This window comes from Plecotus auritus (assembly GCF_963455305.1).
Source record: "Plecotus auritus genome assembly, chromosome: 13".
NCBI classification, from domain to species: Eukaryota; Metazoa; Chordata; class Mammalia; order Chiroptera; family Vespertilionidae; genus Plecotus; species Plecotus auritus.
In genome coordinates, this window is record NC_137779.1 from 20,079,824 (window position 1) to 20,099,765 (window position 19,942).

At 47.3% G+C, this 19,942-nt stretch overlaps 1 protein-coding gene across 4 annotated transcripts in view; it reads left to right on the top strand.

Moving 5' to 3' along the window:
• Positions 1-19,942, top strand: part of APLP2 (amyloid beta precursor like protein 2) — a 60,272-nt gene that overhangs the window by 27,907 nt on the left and 12,423 nt on the right. For 2 of the 4 annotated variants that reach the window (XM_080649767.1, XM_080649768.1), the window contains exons 3-11: positions 813-936; positions 9,273-9,385; positions 10,066-10,253; positions 10,625-10,839; positions 11,893-12,060; positions 14,965-15,095; positions 16,457-16,531; positions 18,227-18,385; positions 19,452-19,580. In XM_080649767.1, the coding sequence (XP_080505893.1) occupies positions 813-936; positions 9,273-9,385; positions 10,066-10,253; positions 10,625-10,839; positions 11,893-12,060; positions 14,965-15,095; positions 16,457-16,531; positions 18,227-18,385; positions 19,452-19,580 (1,302 nt within the window). The remainder of the gene's footprint in view (positions 1-812; positions 937-9,272; positions 9,386-10,065; positions 10,254-10,624; positions 10,840-11,892; positions 12,061-14,964; positions 15,096-16,456; positions 16,532-18,226; positions 18,386-19,451; positions 19,581-19,942) is intronic. The other 2 variants (XM_080649770.1, XM_080649769.1) reach the window with 1 other exon arrangement.

A 19,942-nucleotide genomic window follows, 5' to 3' on the forward strand; every position in this document is an offset into this window, starting at 1 on the left:
AAACCGCTTTGTTTCTGGGTCAAATTTGAGCCTATTTGCCTTAGAAATGGATATTCTATCATTCTTTTCTTTTGACTTAAGACTAAGTGGCTAAAGACTGGTGCACCGGGCCTTTGTTTCTAAGCTGTGAGGCGATGAGACTTCTCGAAGGCTTTTGCCTTTGTGTGCTGTGAACCTCAGTGCTCTGAGGAAGGAATACTGCAGAAGGACCACTGTACAGCCTGCTTCTCTCGGCTTCCACTTGTCGTAGGAAGACGCGAAGCAAACATGTCATGTGTGTGCTTGTGGTTTCCACTTGCTGTAAATGATCATCTCAAGTCTGATTCAACTTGGTTTTGGGTTAAAACTTGACCTAGAAAAGGATAGAAGAGGTTTGAATGCACTTCTTACTTACCAAGACTGGCTTATAGGGCCAGGGTCCTAGCATTGTTCTATAATTTTACTAACAGACACTTCCATGGACTTGCCTCTTAAATGTTTTAATTCATGAACTCAGCTACTTACACGTACCCTACAAGCATCCTTGATGTCTAACAGACTTATTGGGCTTAAACCTTGCTGCTTTTGTATTAAAGATTCCTTTTTTTAAGAGAACACATTAGTAGTCAGAAATCTGCCTGTCCCAAGAAAGCTAATCGTTAAAGTATCTTTTTACTTGAAGAGTTTATCTGGAGCCAGGGGCAACCGAGTGGAACTTTAGATTTACATAGGATAACACTGACCCTGAGTAAACAGACACTCAGCCTTGCTTGTGAGAGAATGTGCATTTATTATAGACCAGTCCCCTCACTGAGTGTGCCTTTTCTGTGCAGATGTACCCAGAGCTACAGATCACCAATGTGATGGAGGCCAACCAGCCAGCCAGCGTGGACAACTGGTGCCGGCGGGACAAAAAGCAGTGCAAGAGCCACATTGTGATTCCGTTCAAGTGTCTGGGTGAGTGTTCTGTAGACACCCCGGGGTGCTTCTCAGGAAGTGGGGTCCCTTGTTTTTAAATTTTAGTTTCTCTTGACTCACAGTGAAATATCCACATGTTAAGAACCTGCGGGCTACACAAATTTATTGTGGGACTTTATCTTTTGAATATTTATTGCTTTCTGTGTCGATAATTGACTTGTCTTCGCTGGTCACTAACTCGCCCTCTCCCTTCGTGGGCATCCTTGTCTTTTAGGGAAGAACCTTTTCGGTGGCACTGAATGAGAGTGCTGCCCTCAGAGCGGCCCAGCTTCGCCTCCAGGGAGAGTGTGAGCTGTTAGAGTCCTAGTAGTGCATGGGACTGAGCAGCCCATGGATACAGCACTAATGTGGACATCCGGGGTAGTTCTATAGATGTACATACTTTTAGCCAGGAATTTAACTTTTTCCCTTCCCTCCCTTCTTTAAAACCTTTCCGCAAATGGAATATAGTGCTTTTCTCATTCTCACATGTAGCAAAATAACTGGAAGGGTCAGCATCTGAATAACGTTATTTAAAATACATAGCAGTTGCTTTGTTTTAATTTTTTTTTTAATATATTTTATTGATATTTTACAGAGAGGAAGGGAGAGGGATAGAGAGCTAGAAACATCAATGAGAGAGAAACATCGATCAGCTGCCTCCTGCACACCTCCCACTGGGGATGTGCCCGCAACCAAGGTACATGCCCTTGACCGGAATCGAACCCGGGACCCTTCAGTCCGCAGGCCGACGCTCTATCCACTGAGCCAAACCGGTTTCGGCAGTTGCTTTGTTTTAAATACCCAGTAGGGGGAGGAGGGACACTGCCTGTGCTCAACACCATTTCCTCATGCAGTAGCGTGAGACTTGGAAAAAATTTTGTGATATGGTTTAAGGATGTTCTTCCATTCCATTTGGCTCCAAGAAATCTCTGGGTATGAGGTTTCATTCGTTCTCTATAAAATTCTCAAACTACTATTCTTGACCATTTGTAAATAGTACTTGGAATCATTTCTGCCTTTTGCATTCTTACCCCTAAAGACCTTGCTGTCTGGTCTTCGCCCTCCTGTATATTCTATGGCCCTTGATGGCTCCACGACCCACCCAGAACTCTGAGCTGGAGATCTGGGAGACCTTTGTCTGTACATCCAGTCAGTTTTCAGGCCAGTCTGATTCTCGCCTCTGGAGTATGGCTTATGTCCATGTTTAAGTGCACCGAGGCGCTCCAGGACATTGTAGCAGCGGCATTGTGGGATGTTTGGGTTTTCAGGGGAAACATCTGTCAGACATCCCGTGAACTACTAGCTGGGAGTAGTCACAGTTTCAACACCTGGCCATTTTATTCCTTTCTATGACCTCATCTTTGTGGTTCCTGTGATAAAAGGCCAGCATCACACAAAATCACTATAGAAGAAAGAAGGGTGAATGTGGCCAATCGATTCCAACGTTGGAAGAGTTGTGTAGGGCCCAGCAGGCCCTAAGGTGTTAGCACACAAGTACTTACTTGTTTGCCTAACGCCCTAACCACTGGCTTTGGGGCATTCTTTTGCCCTAGGGGTGCTGTGACTTGAAAGTTTGGGAACCTCTGGCTTACATCCTTCTCCATCTGACTCCCCTGCTCTAGCTCAGCTTTCCCTCATTTCCTTCCGAATCTAGGCTGTGACAACAGCCTCCATGCCTGTCCCTCAGGTCTGTTGTCAGTGTGTTGCCTTCTGATCTAAAGTGAAGATTGAATTGTCTCTTCTGCACATAAAACCCTTTAGTAGCCCTTCTTCACTTAAAAAATCATCTTTAATTAAGCTCCTTAGCATGGGTTAAAACTCCATCAAGTGGTCCTTCCTTAACTCTACTTTTCTATAACGCCCCTTTCTGTGCTTCAGGCTCTTCATCAACATGGACATCTCATGGCTCCTGGCCACTTACCATCCACCCAGCTCTCGTAGTTTGGAATGATGTTCCTCTGTTTAACCCTACTTGGGAAGTTCTCCCTTTAAGACTTATCTCGGGGGATGCTTCCGTTAACGGAACCACTTTTATTTTCTATCCGGATAACCATATCTGAAATTCTCCATGTTGTTGCCATTACACCTGTCACACTGTACAATCAATGGTTTCTGTGTACGCATCTTTCTCCAACCTTGTTGTAAACTCCTTGAAAACACCAACCTTGCTTTAATTATTTTGTCCCCTCAGCACCATGCAGTGCCTAGAACATAATATACACTCTTTATAATGGTAAGACCTCTACCATAGCCAGTACACAACAACAAAAATTTGTTTTACTGCATTTATTTTCAAATGCTACCATTTGAATTTATCAGTGTGTCACAGAACCAATGAAATGATAATGTCATTAATTAAATGCATAAAGACAGTTTGACCATAAACCATTTAATACCTTCTTTGCATTGTCACACATAAAGCATTATACTGTAGTCTTCAATGTTATTTATTCAGACAGTTATTCATGTTTATACCAGCATTCATTTGTACAATTTTTTAAGTAAGTAGAGCTACCCCTTTTTATTTTTATTTTATTTATTTATTTTTAAATATATTTTTACTGATTTCAGAGAGGAAGGGAAAGGAAGAGAGAGATAGAAACATCAATGATGAGAGAGAATCACTGATTGGCTGCCTCCCACACGCCCCCACTGGGGACTGAGCCCATAATCCGGGCATGTGCTCTTGACTAGAATCGAACCCGGGACCCTTGAGATGTTTGGGTTTTCAGGGGAAACATCTGTCAGACAGATGTTTTTATTCATTTTTATTTTTAAATGAATACAGTTGCCTGAGCCTAAGTTAGTGAAGGACCAATCACTGAAGTTTAAGGGAGGTAGTAGGAAAGACATACTGACTCTTCCTTGTTGTCATTTAAGAAGTAATAGATTTTGCCCTAGCTGGTTTGGCTCAGTGGATAAAGCATAGGCCTATGGACTGAAGGGTCCCGGGTTCGATTCCGGTCAAGGGCACATGTCCGGGTTTCGGGGTCAATCCCCAGTAGGGGGCGTGCAGGAGGCAGCCAATCAGTGATTCCCTCTCATCATTGATGTTTCTCTTTCTCTCTCTCTCCCCTTTCCTCACTGAAATCAATCTTATCTAATAAAAGGGTAATATGCAAATTGACTGTCACTCCAACACACAAGATGGCTGCCCCCATGTGGACACAAGATGAACGCCACAAGATGGCCAGCAGGGGAGGGCAGTTGGGAGGGACCAGGCCTGCAAGGGAGGGCAGTTGGGGGCAATCAGACCAGCAGGGGAGAGCAGTTGGGAGGGACCAGACCTTCAAGGGACGGCAGTTGGGGGCAATCAAGCCTACAGGGGAGGGCAGTTAGGGGCAATCTGGCTGGCAGGGGAGCAGTTAGGCATCAATCAGGCTGGCAAGGGAGTGGTTAGGGGGTGATCAGGCTGGCAGGCAGAAGCAGTTAGGGGCAATCAGGAGGGCAGTCAGGGCGAGCAGTTGGGAGCCAGCAGTCCTGGATTGTGAGAGGGATGTCCGACTGCTTGTTTTAAACGGGCAGTCGGACATCCCTCAAGGGGTCCCAGATTGGAGAGGGTGCAGGCTGGGCTGAGGAACACCTGCCCGCCACCCCCCCCCCCCCCGTGCACGAATTTTGTGCACCGGGCCTCTAGTAAAAATATATTGGGGGGAAAAAAAGTAATAGATTTTAATGTCTTTCCGCTCTCACACCCAACCTCCCCTTAGAGTACCCAGGTAGAACTGCTGTTGGTTAGTAATCAGCATGACCATCTTCTTACCATTTATTTCATTAGGGACTCATTGTCCAGATTTGGTTCCTTTTTGTTGTTAATCCTCACCCGAGGAGATACACCTGTATATGTATTTTTTTTTTCCATTCATTTTTTTTAGAGAGAGTGGGAGGGATGGAGAGAGAGAGAGAGACATTGATGTGAGAAAGACCCATCTATTGGTTGCCTTCTGCATCTGCCCTGCAATCAAGGTATGTGCCCTTGGCTAGAATCTGACCTGGGACCCTTCATTCTGCAGGCCGACACTCTATCCATTGAACCAAACTTGTTAGGGCTTCATGCTGGTTCCTGTGTCTTTTTACATGTCCCTGTCATTCTTTGAAAGCTTCCTTTCTGGTACCAAAAGATGCTCTAGGCTCATCCTATATTTTCCCTACCTCACCCCTGGATTCAGCCATTTCTGCAAGAAGCCCTGGTTTCATTTAGTGGAGAAAATATTTAGACACCAAGATCTGGGCATTAGGTGTGCTTACTGCTATTACAGTGTTACTGCTTCTAGGCCCACTCAGGAGACAGAGCTAAGAAATATGTATATATACATTACATGCTCACACATCTATTGTCTAGATCTATGTGCATATGTTAAAAACAGTGAGCTCATATTGATACCTACATTTCCATTATCTTCAGTATATTTTAAAATTTTCTCAATATCCGCTGTAAATAAGTCTCTCTACTTTTTAAGTGTAGGTTTGTTGAGATATAATGGTTTAATGGTGTATAATATAGTCACTGAGTTATGCAACCGTACTCAATTCTTTTAACATAAAACTGTACTGAAAATTAATGCAGTAAAAAGTGAGAGTCTTATGTATTTTATTCACCAGGAGTAACCACAGTGAGTCCTTTTATACACATTAAGGTGAACAAATACCACATATTGCCATAAAGAGATCGTAGTGTGGTCAGCTTCAGCTCTGAAACCCCCTTTAAATATTGCTGCCTAGATAACCCAAATCATAGGCAAGCCAGAAGGGCGGGGAGACGGGACTGGGGAAATAGGGTGTACTTTTATTGGCTGGGAGCCTCTGTTAACTGGTTTGGATGTTCCAGGGCCCTTATCTATGTACTCAGGTACTATTTTTGTTGTTTTCGCAAGGTTGAGGGGAAGGATGTGTCTTGATTAGGATGCCTGAAAGCAGTTTGAGAATGAATGTTGGTTGCTGGCAATGTTTGCATCACATCTGAGGTCACACTATCTGTAGACATCTGAGTCCAGTCATTCAGCTCTGCTCTCTTCTGAGAACATGTTTAATTACCCACCAATGTGATTCTCTTAACTAATATTTAGTATATTTGGTGAGAAGTTACAGATCAGTCTCCTCAAAATGAACATTTTATTTCCCGTTACTACTAATTGCCTCCTGCTTACCTATAAAAATTTATCTAAATAAATCGATGATCCAAGTAGGATCCAGTTGGTGATGTGCTGGTGTTTGTGGGAAGGAGTTAGTCATCTTTGACATTTATATATAGACTGGCTCCGGTACTAAAAGGAGCGAGCTTTGCAAGCCCAGGGCAGTTTCTGCATTTGGTTATTTTGGAAGGAGATGAGCACAGGGGTTTGCTGTGATGGGAAGCCTCCTGAAGGAAGTTGCACAATCAGGCTTTGAGATGCAGCCCTCAGCAGCTGTGCCTTGGTGTCTCGGAGCCACTCACTCGTCCATTGCAGGCGTCTGTTTGCAAGTCACCTTCTACCTTGGAATTCACCATAGGCCGTCAGCAGTTCACCCTGTTCCAGTATGAACGCTTCTGCAAGGTGTATGTTTCTGCTCGAGGCAATTATTCTAGGTCTTTTAAGTTCTCACAGCCCTATTTACCTCAGAGACATCGTCTAGGGAAGGCCACTAGAGCTCACAAAAACTTTCCTTGGGTGGTCAGGTTGTGGGTTTGCAAATTGATGCAGCCACTGTGGAAAACAGTACGGGGTCTCCTCGAAAAATTAAAAATAGAACTTATGACCCAGCAATTCCACTTCTGGATATTTATATAAAGAAATCCAAAACACTAATTTGAGTAGACAGATAACCCCTATGTTCACTGCAGCATTACTTACAATAGCTAGGATATGGGAACAACCTAAGTGCCAGTTGATAGACAGTTGTGTAAAGAAGAGGCGATACAATGGAATATTACTCGGCCATAAAGAAGAACGAAATCTTACCATTTGTGGCAACATGGATGGGCCTAGAGGGTATTATGTTCAATGACATAAATCAGACAGAGAAAGACAAATACCATATGATTTCACTTAACTGGAATTTAAAGAGCAAAATAAATGAATAAACAAAATAGAAACAGACTCATAGATATAGAGGTCAGACTGGTGGTTGACAGAGGGAATGAGGGGTAGTGGGACCTGGGTGGAAAAGATAAAAGGATTAACAAGTACAAATTGGTAGTTACAAAATAGTAACAGGGATATAAAGTACAGCATAGGAAATACAGTCGGTAATACTGTAATAACTGTATGCTGCCAGATGGTACTTGAAATATGGGGGAACCACTTTGTAAAGTATATGATTGTCTAACCACTATGCTGTACACCTGAAACTAATGCAAAATAATATTGACTGTAAGTTGTAATTGGAAAATTAAAAAAATAAGTCAATAAAATTAGGGATACTTTATTTTACAGTTAAGCATGGAGTTAATTATTAAATTTCTGGCATTTAAAAAAGTTTTAGCCGAAACCGGTTTGGCTCAGTGGATAGAGCGTCGGCCTGCGGACTGAAAGGTCCCGGGTTCGATTCCGGTCAAGGGCATGTACCTTGGTTGCGGGCACATCCCCAGTGGGAGGTGTGCAGGAGGCAGCTGATCGATGTTTCTCTCTCATCGATGTTTCTAGCTTTCTATCCCTCTCCCTTCCTCTCTGCGAAATATCAATAAAATATATTTAAAAAAATTTTTTTTTTTAAATAAATAAAAAATAAAAAAGTTTTAGCCCAGTGGTGTGGCTCAGTGGTTGAGCATCGACCTATGAACTAGAAGGTCATGGTTCGTTTCCAGGTCAGGGCATATGCCTGGGTTGCGGGCTTGATCCCCAGTGTGGGGCATGTAAGAGGCAGCCAATCGATTATTCTCTCTCATCATTGATGTTTCTCTCCTCCCCTCTTCCTTCCTCTCTGAAATTGATCAATCAGTCAATAAAATAAGAGAGTTTTTATTTTCAACTTTATTCTGAAATGTTTCATGCATACTGAAAAGACAAAACATAATATGGCCATCCATGCACTCACCATCCTGCTTTACGTTCAGCATTTTGCCGTGTTTGCTACACTTCTCCCTCCTTCCACATAGACCCTGTGGGAGCACATCAGTGATGCATGAGAATCGCCTGGGATGCTTGCTCAATGCAGAGTAGTGCATCCCACCTTAGACCTACTGCATCAGAATTTCTGGGTGATAATCTGGTGACATATATGTAAGCTTTTAGCTTTTTATTATGGAAATTACAAATATATGTAGACACAGAGAAAACACTACCCTTAACCCTCATGTCCCTGTTGCCCACGTGTGTAGCAATCATTAATTCATGAGCCACTCTGACTTCATGGATGGCCCTATTCCCACCTTCCCCCAATTACCTGGAAACAAATCACCGATACCGTTTTTTTCCTTTAAATATTTTATCATGTATTTCTAAAATGTAAGGTTCCTATTTTCTAAACAGCTCTGTGTATTTTTTCTCCAGCTCATTAGGTGTGTGTGCATATCACATACTTTTTGTTGTTGTTAAACTGAAAGTAAGTTTGAGACATCATGATAGTTCACCCTAAAATTCAAAGTCCAGGTCATTTGTTTGACGGAATATCCCTGGATTTGAATTTCATTATGATTAGATTGAAATGACATGTTTTGGCAGAAAGACTGTGTAGGTAATATGTTCTTCTTTAGGACATCGTCAGTTTGTCTGTGATTGGCAATGTTAAACAGGTCACCTGGTCAAGGTAGTGTCTTCCAGAGTTTTCTCTTGCCAGGACCCTGTTCCCCTTGTAACTAGCTCTCCATTGATGATTCTTATGTGAATAAGTTATCGCAATGGTGGCTAGTCTCAGAGCTATGTGTCTTTAGGTCCACGAAGGGCTAACATAAGAATTACCTGTACTTGAGGAGAACATCCAATCTTAGTTTCTTGGACATTTTGTTATCAAAACCAATAATAGGCAGAAATGTGGACATAAGAGGCCAAGAATTTTGGTTATGTGAAATCTGGGGGGCAGAACCTGTGTGTGTGTGTGTGTGTGTGTGTGTGTGTGTGTGTGTGTCTGCGGACATGGAAGGGGACTTTATTCCTATTCGCCTCATGTGCTGTGCAGCCTGCACCGGGACTGGAGGGCTTGGAGTCGGGGAGAGAGGCAGTCCTGGGCTCAGTGGCCTAACGGCTTGTCGAGCTCCTGTGGCTGCTTGCTTGGAGGTGTCGCATTCAGTGGGCCTTTGCGGATGAAAGATACTACACCTGTCTGCATCTGACTTTGTAATTAAGAATCTGCAGTGAGGGTTGTTTTCCCCTTGAATTACCCTCAGATTTGCTTCTGACAAAGCTTCTCTTTTCCAGTGGGTGAGTTTGTGAGTGACGTTCTGCTGGTTCCAGAGAAGTGCCAGTTTTTCCACAAGGAGCGGATGGATGTGTGCGAGAACCACCAGCACTGGCACACTCTGGTCAAAGAGGTAAAGGGCGGATGGCAAAGCCACCCTGGTTTCAAATTAATTTCCTTTTCTCCCTTCAAAGTTAGCAATGACTTGTACCTTCTAAGTTAAAAATACTGGGGAGAAGGGTTGGTATTTTTACAGGGAAGTTTGGTGCTGACAATCTAGATCCTAAAGTTACGGATATTAAAAAAGCCGTGAAGCAAGGATGCACTCAGCGAGAAGGCCCTCTGAACCCTAAGGCCTTAGGGGGGAAATGGCCAATTATGGAAGGGCGGGGCCTGCTCACATGCTGACAGGATTGGCTGTCACTTCCTTCTTCTAGTGGAGAAACCCCTTCCTTAGCTTGTCCTCTGTAGTTAAGTTGGTTCTCCGTCGCTTGTTTCCCTCTGGTCAGATTCTGAAGGAGTGCCCTCCCTCCCCAGGGATGAGTGTAAACGCACGTGGACGACCTCTATCTGCTTGATAATTACCAGAAAAAACTCCCTTCCCTTCTTTTTGTCCAACTTCGGGCTTTCGTTGTTTATGGTCCAGATGTTTCCCTAGTGCAGGTTAAGCAAAATGTGTCCTAATACCAGCACACTTTCTGACAGAACATCGCTGGCCCTGAGAGGAAGCATCCCAGAGCGATTTGATAGGGTTTCTCTCGGCTAAAGCTCAGGCCCGGTGTGTTCTGATGTCGGCCTGCGGGTCTCTTTCAGGCCTGTCTGACCCAGGGGATGACCTTGTACAGCTACGGCATGCTGTTGCCCTGCGGGGTCGACCAGTTCCACGGCACCGAGTACGTGTGCTGCCCTCAGACCAAGGCCATGGAGTCGGCTGTGTCAAAGGAAGATGAGGACGAGGAAGGAGAGGAAGAGGAGGAGGAAGACTATGATGTTTATAAAAGGTGAGCTCTTGTCCCGAGCCTGGGAATGGTTTTGCCGGGGGCTGGGGGCTGCTGGGTGAAGGGGGCATTGCCTTGGTCCTGCTGAGCTGAGCCAGCCTGCATTCCATGGCAGCTGGAGCCGGTCACGGGAGAGCTGGAGGCTGCCAGCCTTACGTTACGCTGGGCCGCACTGCTTTCCACAGCTCCACGTGGTCCCTGTTCTCTGGCTCTTCCCTTTTGCTGGCGGAGCCAGCCGAGGCCTTCACGGCCTAGTTCAGGGCACGCTGAGCTTACTTCCTGTCTCTGTTTGTGTTTCAGAACAGGGAGCAGACTCATTGTTGTGCTGTGCGTAGCAACTGGCATTAACCTTCCTCTTTTGCTGTGGCCCTTAGTGAATTTCCTACCGAAGCAGATTTGGAAGACTTCACCGAGGCAGCTGCGGATGAGGATGGCGAGGACGAGGACGAGGACGAGGAGGAGGAAGTGGTGGAAGACCGAGACTACTACTATGACACCTTTAAAGGGGACGACTACAACGAAGAGACCCCGACGGCGCCCAGCAGCGACGGGGCCATCTCAGCCAAGGAAATGACTCACGATGTTAAAGGTAACGCCATGTGAGCAGAGGCAGTAGCATCCATACGGGAAATGCTTGCTTAGAATGTTGTGCTGCATTCACCGCAGGTGAGTTACAGGAGAGGCGGGGCTTCTGTGCGCGGAAGGAGGCCAGCTCCTCAGGGTGCTGGTGGTGCCAGCTTCGTGGCGGCTGGGCCGCGGCAGGGCCTGCCATGGACACACCCAGGGAGAGTGCAGAATGAATCAGAGAACTGTTCTCTGCATTGCAAGGACTTAACTGGAGAATAAGAGACAACATGATCTCTTCTGAGGGGGACCCCGTCCCCCCATACTGCTAAAGCCCTGACCCTGTGGAATGGAAATCACTTCCTTGGTTCTTCTCTTTCGGAGTGGGTTCCCGTGGGTAGGCCGCCCTGTTTACCATTGGAGAGCTGTTTGCAACTGGGAGGGTGGAATTGAATGACCTACTGGGAAGGGATTGGGACCAGCAGTGTTTTCATCTTGCCAGTTTAAAAAAAACCACAAGGTTGTGACGGTTCTAGAGCCATTCCCACACAACCTCCCGCTGATTGTGGATCTGAAACCAATGAAGATCTGAAGAATTTAGGACCCAACTAGGGGAAGTTATTTAGAGTTTAGAAATTGATTCACCTTGGAGACCATAAAAGTGTGCACTCGTCCTTTTTAGATGCTGGAGTAGTGCTTCCACTATCACCAGTCACACAGCCCATCCACCTGCGTTCCCTGTAGGCCTTGACCCATCACGATAGGCAAACCAGGCAAATATCTCCACCGACCAGCTCAGCAGGGTGGGCTCACGGAGCTATGATATAGGGAATTCCTCTGCCAACCTGTACATCTCCTCAAGACAGCACAAGACACTGTCAGTTCCTCAATGTATTGCCTTCGACTGGCTTGAGCTGGTGAGCCAGTTAGCCGGGCGCTGAGGGCTTGTCCAGCTCTAGCCTCCTGCTGTTGAGTGTCCCCGGGCCTTCCTCTCCTGGCCCAGCCCTGCGTTCTGTAGGTTGTGACACATCTGCAGCTGCCACCTCTGTCCCGCTGACATCTGACCATTTTCACACAGCTGTCTGCTCCCAGGAGGCGATGACGGGGCCCTGCCGGGCCGTGATGCCCCGTTGGTACTTCGACCTCTCCAAGGGAAAGTGCGTGCGCTTTATATATGGCGGCTGCGGAGGCAACAGGAACAATTTTGAGTCTGAGGATTATTGTATGGCTGTGTGTAAAGCGATGAGTAAGTCCGCCACGCTGGCTCTGTGCAGCAGACTGTCCTGTCCAGCGTTTGTCTTTCCCGGCTGTCCACGTGACTGCATCTGTTAGTGCTCCCTGCCCCTCGGGTGTTCGCTGTTGGTCGTGTTTCCCTCATCTTGTGCTTTCTAGATCTAGCCTTGCTTCTCTGTGGGCAGCTGTAAGCTCAGTTCTCCGTGTCCTGTGCTCACCGTGGGTATGCTGGTGGTGGTGGTGTGGTGGAGGTGGTGATGGTGTGTTCCCTCCCTGGCACTGCGGGAGCGCCCAGGCCTTGCTCTTAGCCCTCTGTTAGTCTGCTGGCTCCTGGGCGCTGTGTGTTGGCTCGGAAGGCAGCCCTGCCCTGTTTCTAGTTGAAAGGCACAAAAGGGTAAGCAGGGCGGCCAGGAGTCCTGCAAATGATCGCTCCAGGCTTTGCCTCTCATCCTTGACTTTGAACTACCCTGTCGCCGACCCTGTGATGCCTGCTCTCCAAAGCAGTGATGATGGGGATGCTTTGAGAGTCCAGAAAACTGAACCATCTCGCTTTTACGTCTCTAGGGAGAGAGCTTTGCAGCCAGGAGGTGGTAACTGTTTCTCTGTATTCGGCAGCCCGGGGTTGTGCAGAGATTGGGGGGAGTGAAGGACTTTAGTTTATGTGTCCTTAGCTCCCAAGGAAACTCGGTGGCTCAGTTGAGTTGAGTTTACCAAGGTAGGAAAAGTTTTGCTTTTCTCCATGGTTACCCCTTTTCCTGTTTTAAGACCCTCTTTCTCTTACTTTGCCGTACTGACCCTGTGTTTGGGAAATCCTCAGGCCAAGTTCCTATTCTGGATTTTATTAGAATGATGATTCCTGGTATTTGCCTGTAGCTTCTGATGGTTTTCATTCAGATGCCTTCATGGTCCCTCTTCCCCCACTCCCCCTACCAAAAGATGTCTAAAATATTACTATAATATGGTATACTTTCAGCACTTCCACTCCAGCTGCTGCCCTGTGGAAAGGCTGTTTTTATTTGATACACTTGAAAAGGTGAAAAAAGTATGAATCCTTAGGGAACTTTGGCAGAAAGATTTTTATTCAGGAAAGATGTAGAGATAGAATGGATATTTTCAGCTCTGTGGAACTACTTAAAATAAGAGGCAACAAAAACATTGTTTTGGGTTGAAGCCTGAGGAATCAGGGTTTGGATGAGATTTTACTGAATATGCAGATGGTGACCTTTTCCCAGAGGATCAGAGAGGTGGTGACTTAAGACACAATGGAATTTTGGCAGCTCTTCAGAGCGTTAACAAAGTCTGCCAAATTGTGGGTCCGGTTGCGTATGGTAGGGGAGACTAGCCAAGGGGCTGCATGTGTTCATGGGCTTTTGGGGCCCCTGGCTGGAGTGCCTGGATGGCCCAGAAGCATCGCTGTTCCCATAGTCAAGGTTGTGTCCCTCCTCGAAGGGGATTGAGGTGGGCCTATGAGCTGGTGGTTTTCACAGGGACAGAGGGCGTGGTGCTGGGCGGGAGCCCACCGTGTCTGCAGAACCATACCTCTGGGCCCGCTGCCCCCTTTCCCTTTAGTTTGCAGAGGGTGGGGGCAGCTTACGCTTGGTATTACCTTCATCCAGCCCAGTGATGGGAACAAAGCTCTGTCTCTAACACACAGTGCTTTGAAATTCTCCCATCTGGACTTCTGAGTATCCTGGGCAATGTGGTCTCTGAAGCCATACGTTAGTTAATTTAGTTCACTTGAAAACTGGCTGCTGTAGCTTTTAGGTTTAGTAACTAAAATGAGGGAAATAGAAGATGCTCTGATGGAAGACTGGAGCGGCTGATGCATTTGTAGTTACATTTGTCAGTTACACCTTTGTTTTCAAGCTCTGCTGAACTTACGCAATTCTGGAAGTTAGGTGGATTTGTTTGAATTAAGGTTGTTGAATTGGGCTTTTACTACCCGCTTGGCTCTAACATGATGTCATGATGCAGCAGCAGGTTGTGCAGCAAGTTGCGTGTCGGTCCTGTGTCAGTCCTCCCTAGCCTGGGGCGTCTCGGGAATTGGGCGAGCAAGAGTTGCCGTAAGTATTCCTTGAGAGGCTGGCTGAGGAACCTGTCCTCCGAGGAAGCTCCCTGGTGCAGCATTGCCTCGCCGGGGCCACTAGGAGTCTGCTGGACTGGCAGGGAGGGGTGGTGATTCTAACGGGTCTGCCTCGGGGTGCTGGCCTGTTAGGGCCAATGAATGTCCTGGGTGTCTTCACACTGGGCAGTCCTTGTGGAATAGCAGCTCTGTCCTGTCACATACAGCAACTCAGCTCTACCTGTCATCTCTGCTATTGGGGGTTCAATACCGTTGAACACTGAGACACCAGCTAGAGCAGTTGGGCTTTTCCAGTATGCAAAGAACATTCAGTTGAGTTAGGTTCCCACCTAAAATAGCAAGAAGAAAGGAGCCCTGAGCCCTCAAGTTCCTTTCAAAATAGAGAGTGTGGAAGCACTCGGCTGGTCTGACTTCAGCCCTCGTCTCTGGTCAGATGCCATCGGTGACAGCAGTAAGGCAGTTACTTTTTAGATTTTAAGATTTCAAGAACCGAGGGACAGTTAGAAGAAGCTATTTCCTTTTCTGCTCCTGAAGTCCTCAGTAAATGCCTGGCTGGCACCGTAGTTGCCAGGGTACCTGGACTGGCCTGGTGGGTGAATCTCGTATAAGGCGGGTGGACCAGCGCAGCCTATCCGCTGGGTCCTGGCAGACAGGAGCGCCCCATCCTTGGAGATAGGAGCTTGACAGACAGGAGTGCCCCGTCCTTGGAGCGCAGTACCAGGCAGACGAGCCCGCTCTGTGCTCCTGAGCTCCGTGTCCTCCCGGAGCGCAGTGTTGTCCGGTTCAGCAGGGCCCTCGCCCCCAAAGAGACCGCCCTCTGTCATTCTGTTCCAGTCCCCCCAACTCCTCTGCCAACCAGTGATGTGGATGTGTATTTCGAGACCTCTGCGGATGATAACGAGCATGCCCGCTTCCAGAAGGCGAAGGAGCAGCTAGAAATTCGGCACCGCAACCGGATGGACAGGGTAAACTGCAGCCTCCCCGTATCTGCATGGCATTGGGCATTGGGGGATGTGGTTTTCATGGTTGAAGGAAAGGGACACCATCTCCCTAGACCAGTGGTCGGCAAACTGCGGCTCTGTTGACTAACGAGTTTGCCAACCACTGGGATAGGGCCTTAGTCACAAGGAACAACAACAGCCTGTAATTATTGGAATCGAGAGTCTAGGTCAGTGGTCGGCAAACTCAGTCAACAGACCGGCAAACCGCGGCTCGTGAGCCTCATGTGGCTCGTGAGCCTCAGTTTGCCGACCACTGCCCTAGACTGTCACGCTAATGTCGCCTAGGACAGGTGAGGTATGCGAGTGTAAGGGGACCTCCTCAGTGTGACTAGGCCTTCCCCCTTCCCCAGCTCCATGGAAGCATAATTCCCTCAGCGCACTGCGTTCCACACTCGGTGGCCAGCACTTACGCTATTGTGTTCTCATTCGTATTAGTATTATTTTTTTGCCATTAACTAGCTTAAAAAATGTATTTTAAAGAAGGGAACTTCATGTCATGGTTGTAAAGAGCTAGTGTCGTTTCCCATTAGAGAAAGGTAAGTGTAAAATGTATTAATGAGAGCAAGACACTGGCTTGTGGTGCCTGTTGAAGGTTCTGAATCTTGGGATGTTTTCTTTTTCCCTAAAAGGGTTGTAAGTGTTAGAACAACGTGGGCCCCATAGTGTGACTTTCTCCCAGACTCACTCAGGGATTCAGAGAAAACCAGAGGGAGTCCTTGCTAGGTCTCAGTGACCACCTGAAATCCCACACATCGCCTGAGCTGGGCTTATATTTTGGGAGAAATAGTCGTTATTCTGTTTTACCCACATCAGTTCTGAGAAATGGGTATTAACCACCTCCTGCTCTCTTTTTTTGGTGAGGAGACTAAGGCACAGAGACTTTTTAAAAAATGTATTTTTATTTCAGAGAGGAAGGGAGAGGGAGAAAGAGACAGAAACATCAATGATGAGAGAGAATCATTGACTGATGCCTCCTGCACACCCCCTACTGGGGATCGAGCCTGAAACCCGGGCATGTGCCCTTGACTGGAATCGAACCTGAGATCCTTCAGTCCACAGGCCAGTGCTCTATCCACTGAGCCAAACCAGCTAGGGCGACACAGAGACTTTTAAATAAGGAGATAGAACAAAGAAGTGTGGGATTGAGATTCCACTGGGGGACACTGAGGCGCAGCCTCAGAGGCAGTGCTCTGGGAACAAGCTAAATAGCCTGAGCTCACGAGGGATCACATGTGCAATTTCCTTCTGCACAGTTTCCTGCGTGAGCTGCGGGGGATTGTTCTAGAGACTACTCCCTGGTTAGAGAACTCTGACTTTCGTTCTAGGTAAAGAAGGAATGGGAAGAGGCTGAGCTTCAAGCGAAGAACCTCCCTAAAGCAGAGAGGCAGACGCTGATCCAGGTGAGACGTGCCGTCCAGGGCAGGGCTTCCAGCCTGGCCCTCAGATGCGGTCAGTACCAACTCCCCGGAAGTTAGGGCTTCACAGCTCCTTTCAGTCGGGAGCTTATGTTACAGGAAGTTTTAACCTCCCAACTGGTGTTCTCTAGAATAGCTCACCTATGGCAGAAGGAAAACAAACCCCCAGCCAGAGCGCACCTCATTCATGCCAGGAAGCAACCTTATCCGCTGCGTTTGTTCATTCTGCTCTCCTGGCTCAAGTCCTCAGTCATCTTCCTTCTTAGGCTGCGACTTGCCTTTCAGCAGCACTGAATTCTTGCTTTTACAGACTTGTTGAAAAGTCAAAAGGCAGAGAAGAAATAACTTTGTGAGAATGTAACCTTAGTATCACAGCAGCAACTGCCTCCTCCTTGCGTAGAAGAGTGTTGATAGGAATAGGGATACAATCTACGAGACAGGTGTGGGTCTCGTGACACTTAAACATTTTAAATCCGTTGTTGTTTGTTTAGCAGAAATCTCTCTTCACGATAACCCTGTCTCAGAACACCTAGAAAATCCCGTTGTGTTCGTTTCTGCACAGCCAGTGCATCCGTGCAGGGTGAGCCCACAGCCTTAAGCCATGCTGTCAGATGTGGCCAGGACTCACAGCTCGCTGCTTGCCCCTCGGGACTGCAGTGGGAATGACTCAGAGGAACCCGCCATACACTGGGACGTGCTTCACAACACGTCTCCCATTAGCTGTGGTTTCAGGATGAGGAAGTGGGCGCCTGGCCACCGTGTGGAAAGTCGGCCTTCTTTCCTTGCAGTGCACGTGGAGAAGCCGGCGGTGCCAGGGAAGTGCTGAGGAGCCCTGACTCGCTTTACCACGCTGTCATTAGACAAGGAAGGATTATTCTAACAGAGCAGATGGAGTGCAGTGGCTCCTCGGATCACGTCATTTCATTAACATCGTTTTATGATGTTTCTGAGATGCTGTAGCAACTTAAGCCTCGTTTTATTTATTTATTTTTAAATATATTGTTACTGATTTCAGAGAGGAAAGGAGAGGGAGAGCGAGAAACATCAGTGATGGGAAAGAATCATTGATTGGCTGCCTCCTGCACGCCCCATAATAGGGATCGAGCCCTCAACCTGGGCATGTGCCCTGACTGGGAATCAAACTGTGACCTCCTGGTTCATAGGTCGACGCTCAGCCACTAAACTACACCGGCTGGGCTTAACCCTTGTTTATATCAGTTAGCGGCCAGGGGTCCTCAAACTTTTTAAACAGGGGGCCAGTTCACTGTCCCTCAGATGGTTGGAGGGCCAGACTATAGTTTAAAAAAAAAAACTATGAACAAATTCCTATGCGCACTGCGGGCCCGGGACGAGTCGGCTGCTAAGCAGGACAGGCAGCAGCAGGATAAATGTCCTCGGTGGGCCGCATGTGGCCCGCGGGCCGTAGTTTGAGGACACCTGAGTTAGCCTATGGTAAAATTGGTTGCGTTATATGTCGTTTTGCTTCAAGTCACAGAAACTGGTGCTGATAAGTGAGGACTTACTGTATACAGCGCTTAGATCTTAACCTGCTCCACTCTCTGGACCCGCTGCGGCTCACACACGCCCTGGGCAGGGAGAAGCCAGTGTTGGGCTCTTAGGTGTTTGCCTAGACTTCCTCCGGCTGCCATGAATTACATGTTGTCTGCTTTCTGGGTGCAGCACTTCCAAGCGATGGTGAAAGCTTTAGAGAAAGAAGCCGCCAGCGAGAAGCAGCAGCTGGTGGAAACCCACCTGGCCCGGGTGGAAGCCATGCTGAACGACCGCCGCCGCATGGCGCTAGAGAACTACCTGGCTGCCTTGCAGGCCGACCCGCCGCGGGTGAGTCGCGGGCAGCAGGTCACTGGTGAAGCGTGCCCCAGTGTGGCCTGCCCCCAAGTAGTGTTTATGTGGAACCAGCATGACACGGGTCCATAAAACCATGTGTTTATGACAAGCTCTGGCAAGGCTGGAAGTGAGGAGAGAAGAGGAGGGAGGACAGGGAATTACGTTGCGGTATCTGCTTACATTGGCTTAGCATTGCCCTGCCTGCGTGTGCACCTGTGGCGCGGAGTGTGACCCAGCGAGGCACAGCCTCAGCACATTGGTTGGTAGTTATCCAGTTACCAAATTTTTTGTTCACAGCCTTACTTTCAAAGAATAAAAACATACCTTCCACCAACAAAGGCTTTGAACCAGTTCTGTTCTAAATAAAATTGTGAAGTAAGGGGTAAAGTAGTTTATATAGAAACCCTTTTGTGCTGGTAGTCTTAGACTTTTTAAAAAAATGTATTTTCATTGATTTCAGAGAGAAAGAAGAGGGAAGGAGAGAGATATAAACATCAATGATGAGAATATTGATCGGCTGCCTCCTGCATGCCCCATATGGGGATCGAGCCTGCAATCCAGGCCGGGAATCAAACCACAACCTCCTGGTTCATGATGCTCTATCCATTGAGCCACACCGGCCGGACAGTGTCTTACTGTTTACCCCTTGACTCTGTCTACCCTGTCTTGCTCTGGGGGATGGAAAGTATTGGAAAGGTGGATATTTGTATCCTTCTAAGTAAGCAAGTAAAGTCACTTCTGAGTGACACAGGGACTGCCTGGTTTGTAATTAAGGTGTCAGAGGCTGAGCCAGCGAAAAAGTGCCCATTGGAGGAGGACAGTGGGCTAGAAATTATGGAAAATACTGTTTGTGAAGGAGCTAATACAACTTTGGAACCTAGAGTTGGAACTTAGAAGAGTGGCTTCTTGTTACTAAAAGCTGAAAATGTTTGAAAGGACAGCTTTCATTCTTGCGCCTCACTGAGCTTTACATTCTTAAGGGAATTTTTAAAGCCTTGTTTTTCTGTCTATTTTCAATGCCCTCGTCTCTGGATATTAAAACAACTGTTCTGTCTTGCAGCCTCATCGCATTCTCCAGGCCTTGCGGCGGTATGTCCGCGCTGAGAACAAAGATCGCCTGCACACCATCCGTCACTACCAGCATGTGTTGGCTGTGGACCCAGAAAAGGCGGCCCAGATGAAATCCCAGGTACCCTGGGCGGAGTCGAGGTTGCTCTGGGAGAGTTTCTGGTGGGAGAGGCTGCTGTGACTGACGGTCGGTCAGCACTGATGGTTGTGCTTGGTATCAGTCCTTAGAAAGCGTTTCTCGTTTCCAGCGTCATTAGGTACAAGAGCTGGTTTAAGAATAATTTACAGATTTTTAGAGAGAGAGGAAGGGGCGGGGAAGAGAGAGGAACATCAGTGTGAGAATGGAACATTGATCAGCTGCCTCCTGCACACCCCCTACTGGGGTTCGAGCCTGCACCCCGGGCATGTGCCCAGACCAGGAATCACACTGGCAATATTAAGTACTTTCTACTTAAACGGTTTCTGAAAGTTTAGTAATGGTGA